The sequence below is a fragment of the Pseudopodoces humilis genome, chromosome 6 (genome assembly GCF_049639895.1).
Source record: "Pseudopodoces humilis isolate 2021_Gansu_Grassland_sample_001 chromosome 6, ASM4963989v1, whole genome shotgun sequence".
Taxonomy (NCBI): domain Eukaryota; kingdom Metazoa; phylum Chordata; class Aves; order Passeriformes; family Paridae; genus Pseudopodoces; species Pseudopodoces humilis.
In genome coordinates this window covers 34950505-34973536 of record NC_142205.1, presented here as the reverse complement: position 1 = coordinate 34973536, position 23032 = coordinate 34950505, and the positions used below count along the sequence as shown (strand labels likewise).

The 23032-nt window shown below is 34.8% G+C and overlaps 2 protein-coding genes across 6 annotated transcripts in view; one reads left to right on the top strand and one right to left on the bottom strand.

The window, feature by feature from the left end:
- Positions 1-2093, top strand: part of WDR17 (WD repeat domain 17) — a 55293-nt gene extending 53200 nt beyond the window's left edge. For both annotated transcript variants that reach the window (XM_088056848.1, XM_088056847.1), the window contains one exon: positions 1388-2093. In XM_088056848.1, the coding sequence (XP_087912974.1) occupies positions 1388-1507 (120 nt within the window). In that variant the 3' untranslated portion in view covers positions 1508-2093. The remainder of the gene's footprint in view (positions 1-1387) is intronic.
- A 3517-nt stretch (positions 2094-5610) lies between these two features.
- The window catches only part of ASB5 (ankyrin repeat and SOCS box containing 5), a 29129-nt gene continuing 11707 nt past the window's right edge, over positions 5611-23032 (bottom strand). Inside the window, exons 2-8 of one of the 4 annotated variants that reach the window (XM_014261394.2) lie at positions 16507-16574; positions 13685-13764; positions 12530-12637; positions 10982-11132; positions 10714-10848; positions 8505-8696; positions 5611-7147 (exon numbers count right to left, since the gene is read on the bottom strand). In XM_014261394.2, coding sequence (XP_014116869.1) covers positions 7020-7147; positions 8505-8696; positions 10714-10848; positions 10982-11132; positions 12530-12637; positions 13685-13764; positions 16507-16564 — 852 coding nt within the window. In that variant the 5' untranslated portion in view covers positions 16565-16574 and the 3' untranslated portion in view covers positions 5611-7019. Of the gene's footprint in view, positions 7148-8504; positions 8697-10713; positions 10849-10981; positions 11133-12529; positions 12638-13684; positions 13765-16506; positions 16575-21873; positions 22004-23032 lie in introns of those variants that run through there. The other 3 variants (XM_088056849.1, XM_005517638.3, XM_014261391.2) reach the window with 3 other exon arrangements.

Sequence of the window (23032 nt, the reverse complement as noted above, 5' to 3'; positions counted from 1 at the left end):
ATAAAAGCCAGGAAATTATTTGTCTTCAACCACATACTAACATTTTTCTGGTTTTGGTTTTTATCACTGTGGAAATGCATAGTATAAAACTTGGAATTCATGCCTAATTAAATCCAGATATTAGAAGACTAAATATTCAAATAGATTTATTCATCACTCACATTGAGATTTATGATTAATACACATTAGTCCTTGTAACACCTCTTTAACATATCTTGTTATTTTGTTAAAGAGAAAATTGAAAGATCCTGAAAACACTACTCCTGAAAACACTGACTCCAGACAATGCCTCAGTGTGAATTTAATTTCCTAGGTGATGCCGAGTCTGTTTCCTCTGTCCAGTGGAAGATGTTGGCCCAAAGAGTAACAGGGTGGTTTAGGGACTAAGAGGGATGGATAGTTTTGTGACAAAAACTGGAGTTTACAAAATGCTAATGGGATTTTTGAGGTAAACAAAATTCTAAACTTCTCACCATGAATCTCAAAAAACTTGCTCTTAACACTTCCAGATTAGATCAGTGGTTTCTGTCAATGGCTGTACTCTCAGCATTTGCTAACAGCCATGTAAAGCTGCCACTGTTACAATGCGTTCAACAAGAATAGCAAATATGGTGTCACCAGCTTGTCATCTACAGGATCCTTATTTCTGGATTAGCATACATTAGGAGTCATGGCTTTAGGCATGCAGATCAGCTCAACAATCAAAATCAGTTAATACTAAAGTAGAGCAGCCTACTTGCATGGCTTGACAAGTTTTACGTAGCAAAGTTGGAGAGCATAACTCTTTAAGAAGGCACTGAAATTGAAATGCAGCTTTAAGAGCAGATTTTGTCAAATTAATAAATTAGCAAATAGCTCTTCCATCACATGAACAAGTACTTTTTCCTTTTCATAGTGAGTATTTCAAAGTGTTCTGTGGACTGCATGTAGACTCTGTTTTCAAACAATTTATAGAGGCATTATATCAGGGCTTTTTTGCAGATAGGAAAAAGCACAGATCAGCAGAAATAATGACAGACATGATGAAATATGGACGGTATTCAGAAGAAAAGTGTTTGTTACCTCAGTTTCTAATTCAAGATAATTTTAATTCTGGAATCATTGACAAGCATATGGAAAATACCAACAAAACACATAAAACTAAAAATTTAAACATTATGAGAAGTTGGGTTGACAGATTTGGGAGCATAAGTGCCCTCAATTCATAATGTGTAGCTGTTATCAAAGTTCTAAGTGAGTGGGGAAAAATCTCTGTGTGAGCATAGTGGATAGGTCTAAACAAGGTTTTTATGTTCTTCTCAGATAAAATGTGCTTTCTATTGTGGCCTTTATACAATACATGTATAATTTCTTTTTCTTTCCCTTCCCAAACATTTTTGCTTTACAGGGTCCTGTGTTCTTCCTTGAAGATGGAAAATCTGCTATTTCACTAAACGATGCTTTGATGTGGGCCAAAGCAAATCCTTTTTCACCATTAGGAACAGGAATACGACTTAACCCATTTTGATGAGGTGTTTCCTCTGTACTTTACAGTGCTTAAAATAACACTCTGGGGGTTAATGCTGATTTAACCTTGATAGTCAAAGGACAGAAAGGTGGTAGTTGATTCCTCCTGAAGGTCAGTTACTTGAACTTTGAAAATTATAGGATGAGAACGAAAGGATTTCTATACAAATGTTTGTTGAGGATCCAAAGAAAAAAAGTTATTTGATAATCCAAAGAAAAAGTCCTAATTTCATATATAGCCATGCCATTTTTTTAGTAAGAATATTGTCGTCAGACAATTATTTTTGTCAACTCTGTGTAAATAGGTGCTTAGTAAAGTAAGCAACTATCTACACATTACCAAAATACTGATAACAAACTGTGAAACCCATAAATACTCTTCCAAATATGACTTTATTGACAGCAACTGCAACCTGTTTTTAGAATAACTGAAATATTTTGGCTATTTCACACTGTCCCCCTTTTTAATTTAAACTAATTTTTATGTGTAGGGTTCTATAGCAAAAGTAAAATTTAAAGAGTAGATGCTTTGTTTCATCCACTTGTTATTATGCTTTAATAGCAGTACAAATAGAAGGTCACTTTTGTTTTTTTTATTTAGACAAATAAATTTGTCTAAATAAATATCTATTTATTATCTATTTATTTAGATTATCTAGATTACAAAATTCTATTTTCTAATAGGATCATATTTGGCAACATTCCCTGTTATACTTTCACTAGAGGCTAAAACTCTTTATAAACTTTTTTTTTTTAAACAAAGGCTTTGTAAGGAACAAACAGCATATTTATTGAAGTTATTTAACTATGCTATGTACATTTTAAATGCTTGTTTTCTTTTTACATTTTGTATTAGTTATAAACATGCATATGGTATGACAGACCAGAAATAAATACTTGTGCATATATATATTTTTATTTACTAAATCTGCGCTCAAATGGAAAAACAGTTATGGCAATAGAATACTAAAAATATTTAAACTTTAAAGGTGTGTATAGTATGGAATTTAATTATAAGTAATATATTATTATTATTAATTATTCTTATAATCAGAATTGCTCACCTGTAGAAAAGATGCCTTGGTTACAATACTCTTTATTAGCTTAACTGATGGCACATAAGCAGAAATCTGCATTATCTGTTCCTACATTTTTTGCTGCTGCTTTAAAACAAATTTTTAAATTTATTTAAATTCCTGATAGTTATATGAAAAGTAAAGAGGCTGTAATTAAAAATTGGCAGAATTTTTTCTATAGCAACTGTTGTAAAACTGTAAATAGTATCAGGTCTCTATTTAGCAGATCCTATCAAACAATCCTCAATACAGAGGTAAGCCTTGCCCTGATTTAACTATAGAAATAACAATGCCACCATGCTGGAAAGGAGATTACAAATAAAAGAAAATCCTGGGTTGTTTTCTTCCCTCCCTCTTTAAAATGGCAAAATTTAACTCTGGCAATGTTCTAGAGTATTATTACAGGGTTTCTGATATAAGAATATATTGGGTGGAGGGAATACAGCTGTTTTGTACCCTAAAATCCCCATATTTGTATGTACTTGGGTGCTGGAACCAAATCTTTTATTTCCTGCAAGTATTCTTTGAAAATGGTTTTCCTTTGTTTGTTCCATGGAGCTTGCAGAAGAAGAATTCAGTTTCAGAAGTTAAAATTCATAGTTTTTGAAAGAATTTTCCAGCAGTCAGTATCTGATCTTGCTTCTGTCAAATGAAAGACTACCTGTCTTTTAATACATAAATCATACAACCTGATATGTAAAAGTTGTTGATACAGAGGTGGAGAGCAAAGGTAAGAACTGAACACACAGCCCCATGACTGATGATTGGGATCTGAAGCATTGACTCAACTACCATTCTACTATATTTAAAATCTTTTGTTGTATCACAAGTATTTTTACTAATATTTCACAGTTAAAATATCTTAAATATGTAGTGTAACTACATCAATGTGTTGCACATAAATTGTGCCTTAACATGGAATCTTGGGCAAATCTACTCCCTCTAAATTACAGAGTAAGGGTTAAGATCCTTACTAAAGTAATAAAAATGAAGTCAAAGGGTGGTTTTTTTTTATATTGGGGATCCATCAGGTAACAGTCATTGTGAATAACATGAGGTTGCATTTTCCTTAAAGTTGTTTGTACAGTGGTGAGTGAGGGGAATATGCAGAAAAGGTTGTAATTGTGTCTGCTGTTACAGCTGTGGTTGCAACTGTCAACTAGTTCATCTTTTCAAAAATAATTTCAGATTGTTTGCTAATATGTAGCTTCATTGTCTAGTACAGCAAGTCAAATACAGGTATCTTCCCCTTAATATTAAAGAATACTTTGTCTTCAAAAGACTGTTTGACTCCTCTGTAAAAGTCATATTTCCATTTAAATGAAAAAACATATGAAGCTACACAGCTACTGCTTTCCAATTACTATTAAATCTCAGTTATGTTCAACATCCCTGCGAAACCAAATCCATTGTTCTATGGAAATAATCTGTCCAACAGTGCTGACATGTTTATAAGCTTCAGAGACAGCTTCACTGGCAGCTGCAGTCTGAGATAGGAGATTTGGCACTTTAAACCCACGTTGTGGACTGGAATGATGCCCTGTTTGTTCCACCCTGTGTGGGGCTCTCGCCAGGCTGGGCCAGTGATGCTGGACTGGGCATGGCCAGAGCCAAGCGGCCCCCAACCCCAGGACAGGCCCAGGATAAACACAAAGAGAATAGTGTATCATTGTATTCTACCTGCTTTCTCACCCACTAGTGAGGTAGCCACTCTGGGTCTCTGGAATACTTTCAACAAGCCTACAGGATTTCACTGCTTGATTTCTTTCCAGAATTGACATACTACACTACTTTTTTCTTTTTTTCTTTTTTTTTTTTTTTTCCAGAAAATGCCTTAGAACACTTTTTAACTGGTATAACAATTCATTTAATAAGGGCTTTATTGGAACAATCTTTAACAGTGCTCTGACCTGGGTGAATGTTTGCTTCAAATCCTGGTTCATAGTATTTTAATACATTACTTAACATTTATTTCATACTAAGAATTCAACCAATCAAAGCCACATTGGAATATGGCCCTCACAGCACGAGAACAGTAACAAACCTGTTTCCTTTCATTTCTGGCTAAACAAGGCATTATTTTTGGAATGGCTTTTACCAAGTACTAACACCAGGTATTTCATTGCTCTGTGTTTTTAGTATGTTGCAATAGCATGCTCTGATCTGCCAGAAACCTGTTCCAGTACATAGTCCTGCCAGGCCAACAACATCTATTCCCTATTTTGTTTGTCCCTGTCACATAGTAACAGAAACAATGCCCCATCCAACTCGGTTCAGCTTGCCAAAATGAACTCAATTTTCACGTAATTATCTGTTCACAAAAGATTTAAGTTTATGTTGAAAAGTGCCTCTTGCCTGAGATCAAAGTAATGGTATTACCAAAAGCCAGTTTCTTTTGACTAGTCTCCTATTCTGTATAATTACAGAAAAAAATAGCACCAAATACTTGTAAACGACAAAGATGGTCTTGTTTGCTCTTTGGATGGTGGCAGGGATCAGGGGGGATGGTGGGAATAGATATTGCAAATACCACAAGTGCATGATCACACCTATTTGCAATGAGATGGTTTGGACTCAGGTGTGACTCTTAGCAAAAATTTTAACATTATCTAGTTGTGTTCCGAACAGCAGAATGGCCATGTTTGCTCCAAACTGATACAGGTGTATAGAACATGAGAGCTTTTTTTGCCACTTTGGATCAAACTTGAAAAGCAATGTGTACACCTGAAGGTGGGGCTCTAAATGAGCTCATTCTACGTGGAAAGGTTCAACAGTGCTGTGGTTGGCTTGGCAGTTCAAAGTTGGCTTGTTTGTCAAAGTAACACACAGTAATAGTGTACCTAAAAACACAAACTGCTGATTCCTGGATGAAAACAAAAAACACTACACTCACCCCAGTACAGACTTAGGATATGATGGACTCCTAAGCAGCTCCTCATATTTGTATCTGACTTTCCTTCTCCAGAAAAGACCCCTAACTAGAGGTTTTGCAGGGAACAGAAACAAATTAAGGTTATTTAACACAGTGTCGAGACAACAACACTTTTTATTAGGTGCATATAATTTAGCAACTGAGTAAGCATTCCTCTTTGTGAAAGCTTCCTCTACAGTTAGTTCCTCACTTAGCATCTTTCCAGTAGAAACATAAATACTGAAAGGAGTCACTGAAAAGGAATGGAAGAGGGTGAATCACCAAGGACAAATGGCAAGTTTTCAGGTGTCCCATGCTTTAGTTTGTAGGAATTGAGTATCAGTCGCTGAGAATGTAATCTGTTCTTAAAGGAACACCAAATGAGAAGTGGGGAAGGATAAGTGCTGCATTTTCATCTATTCAGATCACAATTATCAAAAATTCAAGGGCATGAGCAAAGCCCTAGGCTTTTCTAATGTCTCTTGGGGGTGTCACCATTCCATCTCTGGCTAGAGTTGAACAATACCTTTTCACAGAAATGCATGCTGGGGTATTCTGGGAATTTGCAATAGGATTTTTGGAGCTAGGTAAATGTTTACAAAACGGATAGTAAGAGAAGTAATGTCCTTATCAAGATATACCCATCTTGATACAGAAAACTGACACGTTTGAAACCTTGTAATCACCTCCTGAACTCGAGCTTGTGGATTCAGTATCCACATCTCCACTTCAGAAAGCTCACAGATACTACACATTAAAATATGCCTCTCTCTGAGGCAAATAATTATTTAATATGCTAATTAAATGCTTGTGATACAGCATTTTTATGAAAAGATAAGGGAAGTTTCCATGTAATTCTGTTTTACAGGAGTATATCAAAAGTATCTCTGCGGTAAGGCTTTTGAGAAGTAAGTTACTAATTGTACCAATAAACAGAATTCTACAAAAAATTAAGTTTGTGTTCACATCAGTTTAATTACAATTCACAGCACAGGCAGTGAGGAAGAGTAAAGGAAGCTCCTCACTGTGATTAATGAATTGTTTATATAAAGAAAAAGAATCAAAGTCTAATTGTTTTATTTTTATCAATGCATATAGTGCACCCCTCACCAAATATTTTTAGGTACACAAACAACAGAAATTTAAAAATACAAATGGACAAACTTAACAAATAATAATGAAGAAACTCTTTGTGGTTCAGGTGTGTCAAACAGATTTTAAAAACATGAACACAATTAAAGTTAACAGCACTAAAGCTATTAAGGGTTAAGATAAAGTTATACAATCATGTCCCAGAGTATCAGCACACTTATTTAATTCAGCTGGATTAGCACCTTGGCACTAGTTGCTGAATGGCTCCCAATTACTATTACATTACCAACACCAGGTGTCAAAGATACAATTTTTTTAAGCAATATGCAAAAGGCTTTTTTTTTTCCGCCCAGCAGTTCTTTAGATAAAACATAATAAACAGAGAGAAGAAAATGTACTTGCTATATTTAAGTTTCTATCAGTTAATTACTATGTTATCTGTACTGTAAGAAATTCTTAAGTATTGTTGGCAACTGGAGCTGTGGAACAAGATGCAGTCTAGCTCTTCCTATGTAATTTCGGATACATAGTCGGCAGAGCTGACAAAGAGAAGATGGTGTAGCTGCAAACAATAAAGAAAAGAGTTCAATTGTACAACTATAAAAGCCAGCATTTTGTTTTACAACAGTCTTGCACAATAATGGGATTAAAAAAAAAAAAAAATTTAAAAAAGTTCACATTTTTCAAATTTGACCTTTTTCTTCATTCCCTTTCCTTTATTGCCTTTCTTCCCTCAAAGGTAAAGACTGGAGCTGCTTAAACCTTAATAATAGGTAGGGAAATACTAAAGAAAGCAAGCCAAGGTCAGTTTTTTAAAATTAAAAACCAGCTCCAAGAAAATATCTGAAGTCAATAACTTTAAAACCTGCAGACTTGTTGTTTTGGGGTTTTTTATTCACAGAACAGGTTACATACCTGCTACAGCACTACCAATGCATCACTGCAACAAGAATAACCAGGCAAAATACTCCAAGATCCTAGACCGTATTTAGTGGTCTTACTATTTAATCATGTCTTTACCACTCTAACCCCCACTCCTTCAAAATGAACACTGCTATTTTCTCTGGACAATAAACCTATATCTGTTTCAAGCCATGTAATTTTTTTTATTTGCTCTAACTTTTAAAAACACTACTAGTCTTAGTAAATTTGTGAAAATAGACAGTTTTTAGAGGGGTTTTGTTAATAGCATTCAGACTACAGAGTTGTTTTTCGAAGGAAAATATGAATCAGTCTTACTTGTCAGTTCACCTCTAAAGAGGTGCCCATGGTTATTCAAGGAGTTTCATTCTCTTGTGGCTTATTTTTACATTCTACATAGTTTAGTCTGAACAAGTCCAGCTCCCTTTGGAATATTCTCTCTCTCCAAAGCAGATAGACCTTTAAGAGGCTTGAGGGACTATAGACTCTTTAGTCTCCTGTTTCTCAGGTTTTTATAATTTTTTTTAAGAAAATTTAGAAAATTACACTTCTTATGCCTTTTGCCCACAATCAAAATAATTTGTTTTATATGAACATAAAATATATATTTAAAAATATTATGACAGCTGACCAAAATGAAATATTTTAACCTGAAATTTAACCTGTTTCTTTTTAACAAGGTCTGTAAAAATGAATAAAAATGTAGCTTTAATGTCTACTTGTGTAAACACCCAATAAACATATGACTATACTTTTTCAGCTTGTATAAATTCTGATGCTGCTTGGTCAATGGGCTCTGGCCTGAAGCTAAATATTGCTGAGTATGTTTGTAGTTAGAAAGGAAATTACCTGAATGCTCATCTATTCATTTCATACAGCACAGTGTTACCTTCTATAACATGGGTTGTTTGGACTGTTAAGTTGGGGGTTTTTCTAGGTGGGTTTGTTTTTTTTAATAATACAAGTTTCAGTTTCAAATATAAACATGTAAAACTTACCTTCGTGGAAGAGCAGCAGTCTCTCCACTAAACTGCTTGGGGCAGCTAAATCAACAGGCCTCTCAAAATCTGAATTTTTGGCATTTATGTCTGCCCCAAATTCGAGGAGTAAGTTTACAATCTCTGTACTAGAATTCTGGGCAGCAGCATGGAGTGGAGTTTGCAAATTCTTTCCTTTCTGTACATTGGCACCTGGTGGGTAGATGCACATAAAGAGACGTAAGAAGATAATTAAATTTGCCATTGAGTAAGAAAGACAAGGCTACAAAACAAAGAAAAACCACCACTGGCCTGGAATACCAGAGTGCATTTAGCCACTTCATTAATTTTATTGCATAGATCTATAACTAATCACGTAAGTGTTTTGTTTGGGTTTTTTTTTTTTTTTTATCCTAGGTTTTATTACCTAAGTACTAAGTACAAACAGATTAAGAGGTATCAGGTACCAGTCAGAGAACATGAGCATCACTATTGCCTAATCACAATAAAACACTTTTTGTACACATTTAAGACAATTTTCACTACATAAAAAACATATTTTCTTTATTTGAGTCTTAAAAAAAAACCAACAAAACACTAAACTGAAGTTTTGTATGTACATTTTTGTAAGCACACCAAATCAAGAAAGAATCTTGGACACTTTATAATTTTTCACATGTTGAAGCTTGCAAAGGGTTTGAAATAGATTGCCATCCCATCTAACCTTTTTTTATTAATCTATAATTTTTTTTTTAATTTTAATTAAGGTGAGATGCACAGTCAAGAAAGCTAATAGGAAAAAAAAACCCTAAATCATTAATTCTCCCAATCCATGGGTTCTAATTATTACACTTTAATATTAATAGGTAATTGTTAACATGTTTTAAATTAAAATGGCCTAAATTAATTTGTACTAATGCATTCATATTCAAGAAAAAAAAATCCATACATGAGTTAAACTAAACTAGCTAGTATGGAAGAATTTCCCTTGCAGGCAAGCTGTTGCTTCATCTAAAACCAAGCCTTCTTCAGACTTCTTACTGACCTTGTGAGACCAAAAATTGCCCTCTGTACCAGCTCTCCTCCCTAAATCAACACTTTTTGCATTTTAAATGCCCATTTGAGTAAAATAAGTTAATAATGTCACAGGTCTAGCAATTGGGTCTGAAGTCTGAATAATTCACTCTTCTTAACATTAACAATTTGCACATGCTTCTGCAGTACCATGCTTTTGCTTATTTCATTGTCTATCTGCTTTCTAACTTCTAATACATTCTCACAAACTGATAAAATATGAAAAAAAATTAACTTAAATAAATAGCTACTTATATCCTCAGTACCCTTTTCTACTTCAGGGCACCAGCAAATGTAGAATATGCCCTTCAGTTACTGTTTTTTCTGTACGGTAGTATTTGAATCCCAAAATATTCTAATTACACTTTTGCTGTTCTTAAACATAAAAAATCATGACATAGGGTAATTAATCATCCAAGGAGATGGACTCAATGAGAAACACTTTAACTGCTTGTTTAAGTTCTAAATATAGCATGGAATCAACTAAAAAAACTATTCTGGTTCAATGATAGCAAGGCTGAATTATCCACATATACATTTTAATTCCTTGCTCTGCAGGATGCAAAAGCCCTGTATGTAAATACCTGAAATACAGAAAATTGTCTTTCAGCTATGACAGTAGTGTTCCTGGACTTGTGCTGAAACAGAGCGAGCCTTCAACATCTCTTACCCACTGATTAAATAAATAATCTGAAATTTAGGATCAGATGCCTTTTACCTCACCTCTTCCCTCTGCAACTCAGCCTCTATGCCTTGTGAAAAGTCAGAACTTGCTGAAGAATGAAAGCAAGTGGGACTTCATTGCTAAAATAGTTTGATTGAAATCTCAATGATTACTATATGAAATTTCTCAAAGCTCATTTTTTCCCTTGTTTTTCCTAAAGAAAATTAATACTATAAAGCTGCTGTATGTGCTGAAAATTTTGAACATTCATTCTTACTGGTCTTGCTTCCTTTTTTCCTCTTATGCTTACTATGGCACCAAAAAATAAAAGATATAGTAAGTTATAAGAAAACATGAATCAGCATAAACTTTGAAGTAGAACCCTGCAAGCAAGGGTTCCAGTTCAATTGGCTGAGCACAGCTGACTTCAAAGGCGAGCACAATATGCTTATTTTACAGACCAGTAATATTTTTATTTAAATCATGACATACCTGCATAAAGAAGCTTTCGAATACAATGGATCTGCTGTGAAACACAAGCTACATACAGAGGTGTTCCTAAATGAGGAAGATCTTGGTCAACATCTATACCCCAGGATATCAGTACCTCCAGACATTCACTGTGACCTGTCAGTACAAAGCATGACAGTTTGCTCGACTTCAGTACGCTCTCCCATGGACAAAACCACACACATTTCTTAACCCTCTTGCTGAGACATTGCTCAACTGCTCCATGTTTATTGAGGAGGTAATTTCTTACCTCTGCTGGCTGCTTCATGTGTTGGTGATGGCAGACAGGACTCCCACTGAGCTTTGGCACCATACTGTAACAGGAGCTCGGCACATGCTGCACTGCCTCTCGAACAGGCATTAAATAAAGGTGTCACTCCATCAATTGTGGTAGCATTTACCTAGAATATATAAAATCTATTTACAAAAAGAATTGAAAGAAAGGTAGATTTTTAAAGAGGAAATAGTTATAAATTGCATAAAATGAAAAAAAAAAATAAATGTACTAGTTAAAATAACAAGTTAACTGACCAGCCCCTGTGAAACTGTCTTCCTCTTACCATGCTTCTCATTTGGAATTAGTTTACTATTATTCTTGTTAAACTATGTTGGATAAATACACCTGGAATACTAAAGATTGACATCTGGGCAGTAAATAATTTTAAAATAAAAAGAATCATTGCACTGAGCCTGTTTTGCTGATACAGAAAGTTTAAACATTGGCTACTAACGGGATAAAGGGATTTTCTCTCCACAGCTCTGACAAGAATTGAGGATTATTTGCCATTTTCTTCTGTTTTCGTCTCCAGGTTCAAGTGATTTTTCTCAGGATGGAGACAAAGCTAAAAGCATAGGCTCAAGTGTTTTAATAGCAACCTCACCACCTCACTCTTCAACTGGATATTTCCAAATAAGTGTGAGAGAGTAAGGAGACAAAGTAGGCAACTTTGTGAGGGCTAATAATACTAAAGAAAGGGACAGAAATAATACTACTAATAATAATACTAAAGGAAGAAGGCTCCTTCCAGGATTCTGGCCTATCCTCTTTCATGCACCCCCTGAACCCAACAAAACAATTAAAAATACTAAAAATAAACCAGGTGGGAAAATGAAATTTTTTTCTTACAGTTTTTTTATCTTGTGCTACCTGAAGTAGGGAGAAATTGGTTTTGGAAATATCTATGTATCTTTTTATCTTTTTCTATAATAACACAGACATATTCCACATGGTTCTGAAAACTGAATTTTAAGAACAATAAATATTTCCATTACAAAGACCAGAGACCTGGGAAGCTATGCACTTGAACTCTGATGTCAGCAGACATTGCACTGAAACTGATCTGTAAAGTCCCATTTTCATTTTGGGATAAAAGATAAGACAGCCTATGTCAGGAGTACAGAAAAGAGACAGCGCTTTTTCTCTACTCAGACCAAAGAATTTTAAGACCATACAGGTGCAGTGTGACAGCAGGCATTCTGAAGATTAAAAGAACCACCTCCTAAAAACCACTCAAAGCAAGAGGAACCAAGTAAAGTAGAGGAATGCATTCCATATTTTAGAAGAGAAATATAATAACAAATTTCTGCTAACAGATTCACTCCAAATTGTTACTGTCTCAGTGGCTGCCCAGCACTCTCATTTGCCAGCATTCAGATGGCAGCTGTAATTACATGAGATAAACACAGCCAATAGGGTAAGCACAGACCAATTACATTAAAATCAAGATAAATATCCTTCTCAGTTAAACCAAGGATAGAACTGGACTTCATATAAAAGAAAACAAAACCAAAGCCTTACATTTGCTCCTGCTTCAAGGAGGATTCTTGCACATCCTACATGATCTCCCAGACAGGCTTCATGGAGTGGAGTTACTTGGTCAATTGTTAGTGTGTCTACATTGTATCCCTAAAACAGATGTAAATGGTATTTAAAGATCATACAAAACCTATTAAGAGCCATTTCCTCATACTACTGTTCAAATGAATAATTTACAATACTCTAACTAGGCTTAAAACTCAACTTGCAATAAATTAATCCTCAGGGAGAATTTATTTTTAATCAGGAATAGGCATAAAATAATGCAGACTGTTTAGATGCTCAGTGACAGAGCAAAAGGCAACAGACCCAAGCCAGAACATGGAAAATTCCAAGAAGCTTTGTGAAAAAAAATTTAACTGGGGGACAGTGAAACCCTGAAACAGATGAGGGAAAGGATGGTGCATCTCCACTCTTGGTGGTCTTTAAAACCTCACAAAGACCTGAGTCTAAACTCTCATGTGATTCTATGATCCTGTGACTTAAGCTCTGAAATATCCAAAGCTATGAATTTTAGCAAAGAAAACACTTACTGGACTGAGAAAATCACCAAGCCCTCTAAATTTTTTGCAGTAGATGTTGTTTGATTCTTAAGAACTAACAATTTTATCTACCTGTTTTCATCAAATGTATTCTATGGTATAATTTCTCAATATTGAAATAGGTAATAGGACAATATTATAATATTAAAATTTAGCATTTACAGTCTATCCCTTTGATATTAGCATTTTTTTTTAAATTACAACAATGCAAAATCCAGAACCTTTCATTGATTCTTCCTGTTAACTGGTATCTTCCTGACTATTTACCCAAAGGCTTAAATCAGTGAAATTATATTGATTTATACCATAAAAGAAGGGAAGACTGACATAAATTTAGATACAATTTTGTTTTGTGTGTCTGGAGTTTTTTTGGGTTTTTAGGGGGGAGAGGGTTAAAACATACAAAGGAAATATTTTAAACACTAGCTTATATCTATATAATATGAAAAATTTCTAAATATGTATTGGTCTGAAAAACTCAAGTGAAAAAAGCAAAACAAAGCATACTAAATCTGCATTAATAATCTCTGCTGAGAGATTAAATAACATTCATGAAATAATAAAATAAAAGCAATTGTAAAAACAGAGTCTTCACCTGTGACAATAAAGTCCTTAGAGAAAGAAGACGTCCTTGACTGGCTGCCTCATGCAGAGGTGAGCGATCTGCCCAAGAACCTATATAATAACAACAGTTATTGAATAAGCCATATCAATTAGAAAGGGTTTGGAATGCACAGAGCAAAGCAGAAAATATGATGCACAGAATGAAGTCAAATGTCCTATGAAATTAGTTTTTCCTCTTTAGAAACTCAAATGATTAGTTTCTAAACAATAAAAAAGTGCTCTATTATTAATTGTAAATATCTCTAATAAATCACTATGTTGTTCACAGAACAAAATATTGAGATATTGATATCAGTAATATGGTTGAATAAAATCATTAATTACCATATTCCACTTCTATTTTTGCATTGTTCATTTTTAATACACATAACAAAACTTTGTAGCTGGAATATAGGGATTATTTAGACTTAAACCAGACAGAAAGCTGCCTGAAGAAGTTACAGAGAAGCTGGTGTATATGAAAAGCAATGTGGGAATCTTTATGCATGGTAAGATTAATTTGAAGCTACCACACAAGTGCAAAGAGAGAAATACAGTGAGAATCACAGTGAAAAAAATTATTATAGTAGAAATAAGATACACAGTCTCAGTTCTCATTCCATAAACTATTAAGCCTAGAAATAATTAGATAAGTTTTCTGTAAAGGTTTGGCCTTTATTTTCATTTATCACCCCCAAAAGAGAAAGGTGAAAAAATAATAGTAACCCAACAACAATCCTGCATTCACACACATAACCCTCCATAACTCCCAACCCAGCTTCCAGAGACATCCTGAAGCTCTTGCTGAAGGACCTGCCCTTTCCTCTAGATGACTGCACACTGACAGGACCCTTCTAGCCAGCCAAGGCTGCAGGCAGACCTGATACTGATTTGTGGCAGGAATTTTGAAAATTCAGTTTTGAGAGGCTGTGCAAGGAAGAAACATCTTCAAAATGTATTATGAATTTTCAGTATTTATTCCTCTAAGAACAAAATCACTAGAACTGTAAAATACTAATGCAATCACTTGTGTGAGTTATATCAAGCTGCCCAAAATTCCTGAAGATACGTAGAGAATTAGCCTGGAATGCAGAATTGGTAACACTGGCAGATGACTCTTCCACGCGTGTGGTTTGACTCTGCCAGGGACAGGGACTGCCTACAGAGCCAGCCGCTGCATTTACTGACAACGCAATGCATCTGAAATGTGAAGGCTGTTGCTCAATCACTGGCAGTCATCAGCCCAAGCTCTAAGATAACTACACCCCAGAAATAAACACTGTTTCTGTTTCCAATTGGACTCCTTCTGTCCACTAGCCTGTTTCAGAAAGTACCCTTTTGTTTACTATAAACACCCCCCTCAGATCACATCAAGAATGACAAAAAAATTAAGGCTGCTCAACCTGAAAAGAAATCAGGGCCTAGTTAAAAACATATGAAATGGTGCACAATAGGAAACTGTAGATAAAACCTCCATTTTCCCACTGGTGTTAGTGAATGAGGCTAAAACTTACACAGACGTATGACGGCATCTTGGAGAACATAGTGCACTTTGTGACTCAGCACTACTGAATACTACTGAGAGCAAAAACTTGGCAAAACAAAAGCAAAGATGATTATTTAAATTATCATGAGACTACATAGAGCTGATCACAGAAGTTTAAAAATATGAGCGGAAGGTTTTATAAACCTGACTTTAAAAAAACCAGTGAGATTTCTATTATGTCTCTGTTATGTTCTATGATGTTCTCTGGCTGACTGCTGAAAAAAACCCTCAAGTTTAAATCTGTATTTAGAGGTTGCTTTTGGTATTTTGCCCCCCAGTCTCTATAGATGAGAACATCTCTCTCTTGACAGCTTATCCTACTCAATGGAAAAAAAAAAAAAAAGCCACTTAACTGATTATATGGAAAAACATCATATAAAATCATAAGAATATTGTAGCTTTTATGCCCATTAAATGCACTTACTTTTCAGACTTTTTTGTTGCCATGTATAAACACAACAAAGATGCAGGAAGGATCTTAAAGCAACAATTTTTCACCTTTATTTCCTTCACCTCCTTCCATCTTGGATGGATCAGAAGAATGTCTATTAATTACTCCAGTGACATTTGATAATCAAAAGATGCCAGATCCTGTTGTAAGTTCTGGCTTGCACCTAGATCCAACTTACATCCCTATCATCAGGATGAGACATTCAGCAGCCAGTTTTTTCTGATAAATCCATAAAATCAAAATACCTGTGTCATCTCTACTACAAATAAAATCTAAAAGCAAAATGTTGTGGAACTATTTTGTGCTGACCAAGTTTGAAAAAAGAAAATTCACATTCCAACTAATTTGTTGATATAGTAATTCATCATTAAATACCACAGGGACATATTACACAGGGAATATGTTCAACATAAATATTTACCATAAATAAACATCAAAGGTGTTTTAAATTCTTTGCCTAGATTACTGCCTTCTGCTAATCTACAAATTACAATGCCTCTCACTTAGAAGTCATTAGCAAAAATATAAACGCTTTCATTCACTGTGTTTGTAACAGCAGTATTAGCAAACACAGTCTATTCCAAAATTGATAATGCATTAATTCCCTACTGATACTGTCCCTGATAATGCTGAATACAAAGTATCTCTAACTGTATACAGAAGCCACATTAGTTTCAAGTTCTCTGAGGTATAGTTTACCAGAAAGGCAAACTATTACAAAGCATCATTGCTTTGTAAGTATTAACAAGAAAGAATAAATATATTCACTGCATTAACAGGTGAAGTTAAAAAAAAATTACAAATTATTATACAATACCTAAATCTCCATCTCCCCATGGCACTTCCAGCCAATTGCAATTATAAATCCTACTCATTTCTTTCAATCTGGAAAATAAAAAAAAAATAAAACAACAATAATAATAATAAAAAAAATCTGCTCTGGCTAGTTGGACCTGTCCTTAACACACTCTGGCTATGTTTGGAAGATCAGCAGTTCCTTGTAATACGAACTTTCAGCCTTTAGTAAAGACAGTTTTGAGCATATGAGTGTGTACAAGTTGTCAGTTTCTTAGGGTAAAAGTCTGCTGCCTTTTTTTGCCAGTTTTTCACATTTCTTTCTTCACCATAACAGCTTCTCAAAGGGGCAGTATCTGTGCACTGGCTTTCCAAGACAAATTAACTGGAATTTCAACAGAAGAGAAATTCACAATGAAATCAAGAGAACCTTGACATGATTAAACTGAGGGACAAGCTCCTTCTTTTTTAACCTCATTCAAAGAGATACAGTTTTGTATCCTCAAAAATCAGTGCATAGATTTTAAGGGAGGCACTGCCAAATATCCCTGTGTTATTTTACTACTTACTCATAATACATCTAGAAAAGAAAAGCAAAGATATTCTGAAAATGTTTCAAATGCTGTTTGCTGTACCTGAACTATGTTTTTCTTTTAGTAGTTCACTATTCCTTCAGTTATGTTCTACAATATTCTTTGGTTGTTGAATTGGGGCATTGATAGCTACTCTCAGCAGTGAAAATGTCCAAAAATAGGGCTTTTCAGTTATGACTTTGATTCATTTCTAAGTCATTAATGTTACTTTCCTCATGTTTCCCTACAGACTTCACTCCTTTACTTCTACCTGCAATTATCTATAAGTCATTCCTGCAATTATAATCATAGTAGTAAAATACGAAGTAAAAATAATTTCACAACTGTCTTTACCTCCAGTCAAGTCATTCCTTTTTGTATTTATTTCTAAAACTTTGTGAAGTCTCCAAAAAAAAACCACCAAAAAGCAACAAAACAACCCAAACTCAGTATAAAAAGTACATTAAAGGTTAGATTTTCAAAAGCAGGACTGCAGTGAATGAAGTTCTTCTCGCTGACTTCATTGGGAAAGTATTTATACCAGAGCTCAGCCCTTAAAAAAATTACTGCTCTACAGCTAAATAGATCAAGGCCCAGTCATCAGAAGAAGCACTATCATCAAAAAACACCTGAAAATAGAATCCTGACACAGCTCATTACTGGGAGTATTTGAAAAGCATCGTAGCTAATATTTATTTCTGCAAAATCAACAAATGCTGTGTATTAAGACAAGCACTGTTCCCTTTTATTTCTTAAGATGGATTCTAAGTGCTTCTGCTTCTGGCAACTGAAGCAACAGGCAGGATGAATAACTAAAGAGAAAAACTCTGCAACAACAGAGTCCCAAGATCAACAGAATCACTCCAGTTGTTGAAAGTGTCTGCTTTTTTGTATATCTAATTAGGTTCTAACAGATTTTTACTGTGGCACTATAAAATTACTGATTTGTCTAAATCCCTTATAAGATAAAGAAGCATGTCAACTACTTAATTGATATGTAATGTTGGAAAACTATTGAAAAAATCTTCAATGAAGGATTTAAACTTTAAAAAATACATCTATGATGCTTAATTACCATATTTAAATATGACCAAAAAAACAGAAGCCACTAGTTTAAGCACTGAAGAACTCCAAGAGAAGCAGAATTTAGGCTAGAGATTATTATAATATGTCTGAAAGAAGAGATGTAGTTCAAGTGGAATTTACATGTCATTTCAATATGTCAACTAATCTGAAAATTCTCTAACTATATTACTAAATGTATATAAATATATATATACATATTCATACAATCAATGAAAACTTGATTGGCTCAAACCAGTATACTTTTTATATACTTTATATGTTTATCATAATGTAGACTTTCACAATTTGCAGAGCTTAATGTAAATGCTAACAAATTCCTACTCCTAAGTACCATACATAGCAAATCTACCTTCCCACACAGTTGTGTCTCTAATGTACCTGCACCACATGACTACACATTAGTTTTGCCATTCCAGTGTTGTATTTGGCGAATAAGTTAATTCAAAATTTTTTCTATCTCCATATCTAGCAGGATCCCTTTAAGACATGTCATCCAAATGATAAACTCACTGTGAAATTGTTAATTTTCTACCGCCTTTTTCATGGTATTGTCCCTATAACAAAAGAATACTTCAACTGCCCTGCTGAACCTATATCAAAACATCATCCATTCATACTGTTGTGTAACTAAAGAATCAATACACAGAGTTTTGATGCTTGAATTATAAAATCATTCTAACAGACTATTTTTTTTCTGAGTTCTTAAACATTAGAGTGTACACCAAAAGCACAGTTTAATTGTGGCTATGAGAGCTCTGAGCTGAAATTTCAGCTTTAGATAATAATAACCATGATCAGCCAAAAAGCTTTCACATTAGAGGATTGGTCCTAAAACACACAGGTGCCAAAGCAAAGACAATAATGGAATTTACTTTTAGAGACATTAAAATGTTAACCCTTTCTCCCTCCCATTCACTGCATGCCTTCTAACCTTTGCATCAAACAGAAAGACATAGGGTATGTTTTTTCAGAGTATAAACCTAATGCATTCTCAGATCACCATTCATGTTTCACAGCTAAGGAGGCTGGGGCTCAGTGCAAGAGCACAGCATGTGACTGTGCTGTCAAATACTGAGGTATAATGCACTGAATGGTCAAATCAGTGTGGCACAGGTAACATTTAGAGTGTTTGGCATTGCACTTTAACATACTTTTCACACAGAAACACGAGCCACTGAACTCTATAAAAAAGCCTAGAATAACACAACAGCAATTTCCAAACACAGCTTGCTTGGTTCCCAACAGAAGCAACATTATACGATGTAAAGATGATGGCAATGACAATGGTAGGAGCAGCAGCAGCTGATGCTGGCTCTGTGCTTGGCCTTGCTCATGTGGGAAGGAGTGTGTCAGGCCCCTTCATGTGTCACATGAAAGCACAGCCACAGCTCCACGTCCATTGCTCATGCACAGGTTGTTTTTTCCATCTTATTGAAGCATCAACAACTGTCTGGATATTTTTCTAACCTAAAGTAGCTTGCATAGTCTGTGTGCCCTACCTAGTATGCCAAGATATAAAATCACAAAAATCTCCAAATTCAGTCATCTACTGGATCCACATCAGATTGGACCTGAGTAAGAGGAGCAGCTGGTAATAGTCTTTGGCTGTTATTATTTCCTTGGACAAGTCACTAAAACAAAGTAAGGGTTTTTCAGTCCCCTTCCCAACTAGAAGGTGACAGAAAAGGCATATGGACATTCTTAGCTGAGTTCAGACTCTGAAGATTTAAGTCTGGAATAATTTTGCTCCACAAACACAGTCTTAGCCTTAATTCAAAGCACAAAATTTTTTTCCCAAACTGTGCTGAGAATTCTCTGTATTTTCTCAGCCTGCCTGAGAGTGAATGCAGCACAGGGCCTAACCCCAAGTCTTATAAACAGCAAGCAATTGTGCAGCAAAGCTGGGCCCAGTGTGTGATTTTTGTCACATCCACGAGATTTTGGAGTTGTGGCTCCTCAAGCCAGTAGGCTGAAGGCCTTTTCCCATTTTGACTCTATCCTTTCACCTTTGTATCCAATCTTATGATATATTCTACCCTCTGTATCACTTTCAGTCCGTTTTCCAATCTGTCTATTTAATTACAGACTGCATTGCAGTACGACTTTCTCTTCTTTTGCTCTGCAGGGGTGCCTGTGGAGCCAAGTCAGATTTGGATGCCTCCATGGATGAAATAAAGAGGGAAAAAAATATCCTTCAGACTTGATAAAAGAGATACTTGTTATTCAAATGAACTGCAACAATTAGAAGCCTTAAGTGCAACAGAAGTATCTCAGTCCTTCAGGATGTCTATCAATAAATTAGTATATCTTTCCTAGCACGGCAATTACAAAGAGGTTCTAAGCAGCTAGACCCTCTTAATATGGATTCTTCAGGAAATTTTAATTTCCATATTTTAGTTAGATTCTGAGAATTTCAAAACTAGACTAATTGTGGCTATTTCTTTGTATGAGTAGCAAGAGAGCCTAACCTTCAACCATATAATGGAGTGGCTAGTACTAATGCTGATAAACTCTTGTGAATTTTTTTTTCAGCTGAGGGATATTGTCCAAGATTTTTTGGAAACTACTGACCTAATGAGCTAAAATGACCATTAAAAAAATGCTCTTTAGGTCAGGAAATCTTAGTCCAAACAGTGAAAAACATGAGGGCAAAAGATGCTCTGCGTATTCAAGCTGATGAATAAATGCAACCATACAGTATCATTGCATTCAAATATTTACTCAGAAGATAATGAAACTGGTGCTTAAATTCTTGAATATTGCTTAGGTCTTAAACTGTCAATACTGGAAATCATCAAAGGTATTTTAAGAATAACTCTGATTTCTATAACATATAGCTATATTTTACACAGTAAATTCACAGTTCCTTTATGCACAACATATGAACTCCTGTCTACTCCTTTCACTGACTGTTTTAACATTTCCAGTTTTTTATTTTACATCATATTGTCAGAAATTTCAAGTTTGACTTCTTTTTTTTTTTGTTTCACTCTAAACCTTACGATATCACAAATATTAAATGGAATTATGATCACTCTTTAAAAAAAATTCCTCTTAAGGCTCTTACAATTACTCAGAGCTCCCTTTAACACACTTGGACGATGAAAAAAAATATACAGGAAAATATATAGGCAATAGGAGTCCTAAATACTTCCAACAGAATTTATTCCTTATTGCTGAAAATGTCAGTGTTCAGCAACTTAAATACCTCCTAAGTACTTCTCTATGCAAAGCCTTACAATTATATCTTTGTCCTTAGTATCTTAGTACAGGACAACAATTCTGTCACCTGTGTTCGTCTACTGCCTCGTATTTCAGCTATCTATAGACTCCTCACACATGAAGTTATATGTAAAGTTTATTCCTCCCCCTCCTTTCATTCCCTGGTTCCTCATAGTAAACAATTAACATTCAGTATCCAGTTACCTTGCGACAGGACAGCAAAAGTCAGGGTAAGTCAAGCCTTAAACACTTGCACAAAACAAATAGGGCAGATAAACAAGAAATGGTATTTTAGATCAGCTGATAAGAGAGCAGAAAGAACAAAAATAGCCTCAGTACCCTTCTGTTAACCCATGCAAGACAACAAAGTGCCACTAACAAAAGCATGCATTCACATTACAGCTAGAAAATAAAAAACAACAAAATTCAGTTTTATAGCTAGACCATCATAAATTGGGTCAGCTCAGCATATTTCAGTACCCGGTTTCTGAAATGGCTGCTATACTAACCTTGGCTGGTCAGAATACCCCAGCTAGCTTTCCGTTTTGCAGGACACTCCCCTACACTTTCTAGGCGTCTTTTGGGGAGATTCTGGCTCCTCTGAACAGCAGTGTTTGTTGTCATGATTTGTTTCTCGAGGAAAGCCTGTCTGTCATTGGTGCAGGTACTCTGCTCTGACGAACATCCACAAATGATTCCTACTACCTTTTTTCCTCCTTTCGCTTTTTCACAAAGAATCTTGCTGTACTTACTGTAGAATGGCTACAACACTGAAATCCATTCAGTAACATTTACTAGCTTGGACTAGTGACTACAGAGTGGGGGAAGGGAAGGACTGCTCCAGCATTTTCTATTTTTAAAACAGAGAAAGAATCAGCTTAGCTACAGCATGAGTCTTAACTATTTACATGATTTAAATGGAAAGAAGGTGTTAATTTTTTAATCATTTAATACAAAAAAGAAACAGATTCTTAAAGCATAAGTATTCAAATATTTTGCTGCTTGAGTACTGAGCAGCCTAAAAGAGAAAACCAAAATTATTTTATCAGAATGGAAATTCTTTTAATAATAGTAACCACAATTACTGCTGCATCAGGTTTTACTCGTATGTAATGTACAATTAGGAGTGATTTTAGAATTCAGGAGAATCCATGAAACTATGAAACACTCCCAGTTTTTTGTGATTTGTTTCTTGTTTGTTTTTTTTCATAGGGGGCAAGTTATCCTACAAATGTCAACAGAAACTAAGTCCTGAATAAAAGCATGCTTTGAGTAAAAAAAAAATAAAATATTTTGAAAGTCTGATGCCATTATGAAAGTAAGGCTGTAGACTTGTCAGAAGAAGCACAAAGCAATATTTTTTTTAAGTGTGCTAGAATTTATTGTTCATTACCATGTATCAGGCTGATACTATACAACAGAAATCTGCAGAGATGCAATCAATTATAAAATTCCATCATGGTAGAAGACACTGATTTCTCTGTAATAATACCATATTAAAATGTCACCTTACTTCCCTGGCATTTCCTCATTATGTCCTTCTACAGATATATAAATTAGCCACTTGTAAATTTTTAACAAGCAAATCAATATTGCTGAGTTTCACTAATATTACTCTTTTCAGGTACCTGACAAAACTTAAAATTCTGAAATAATGCTCAGATATTT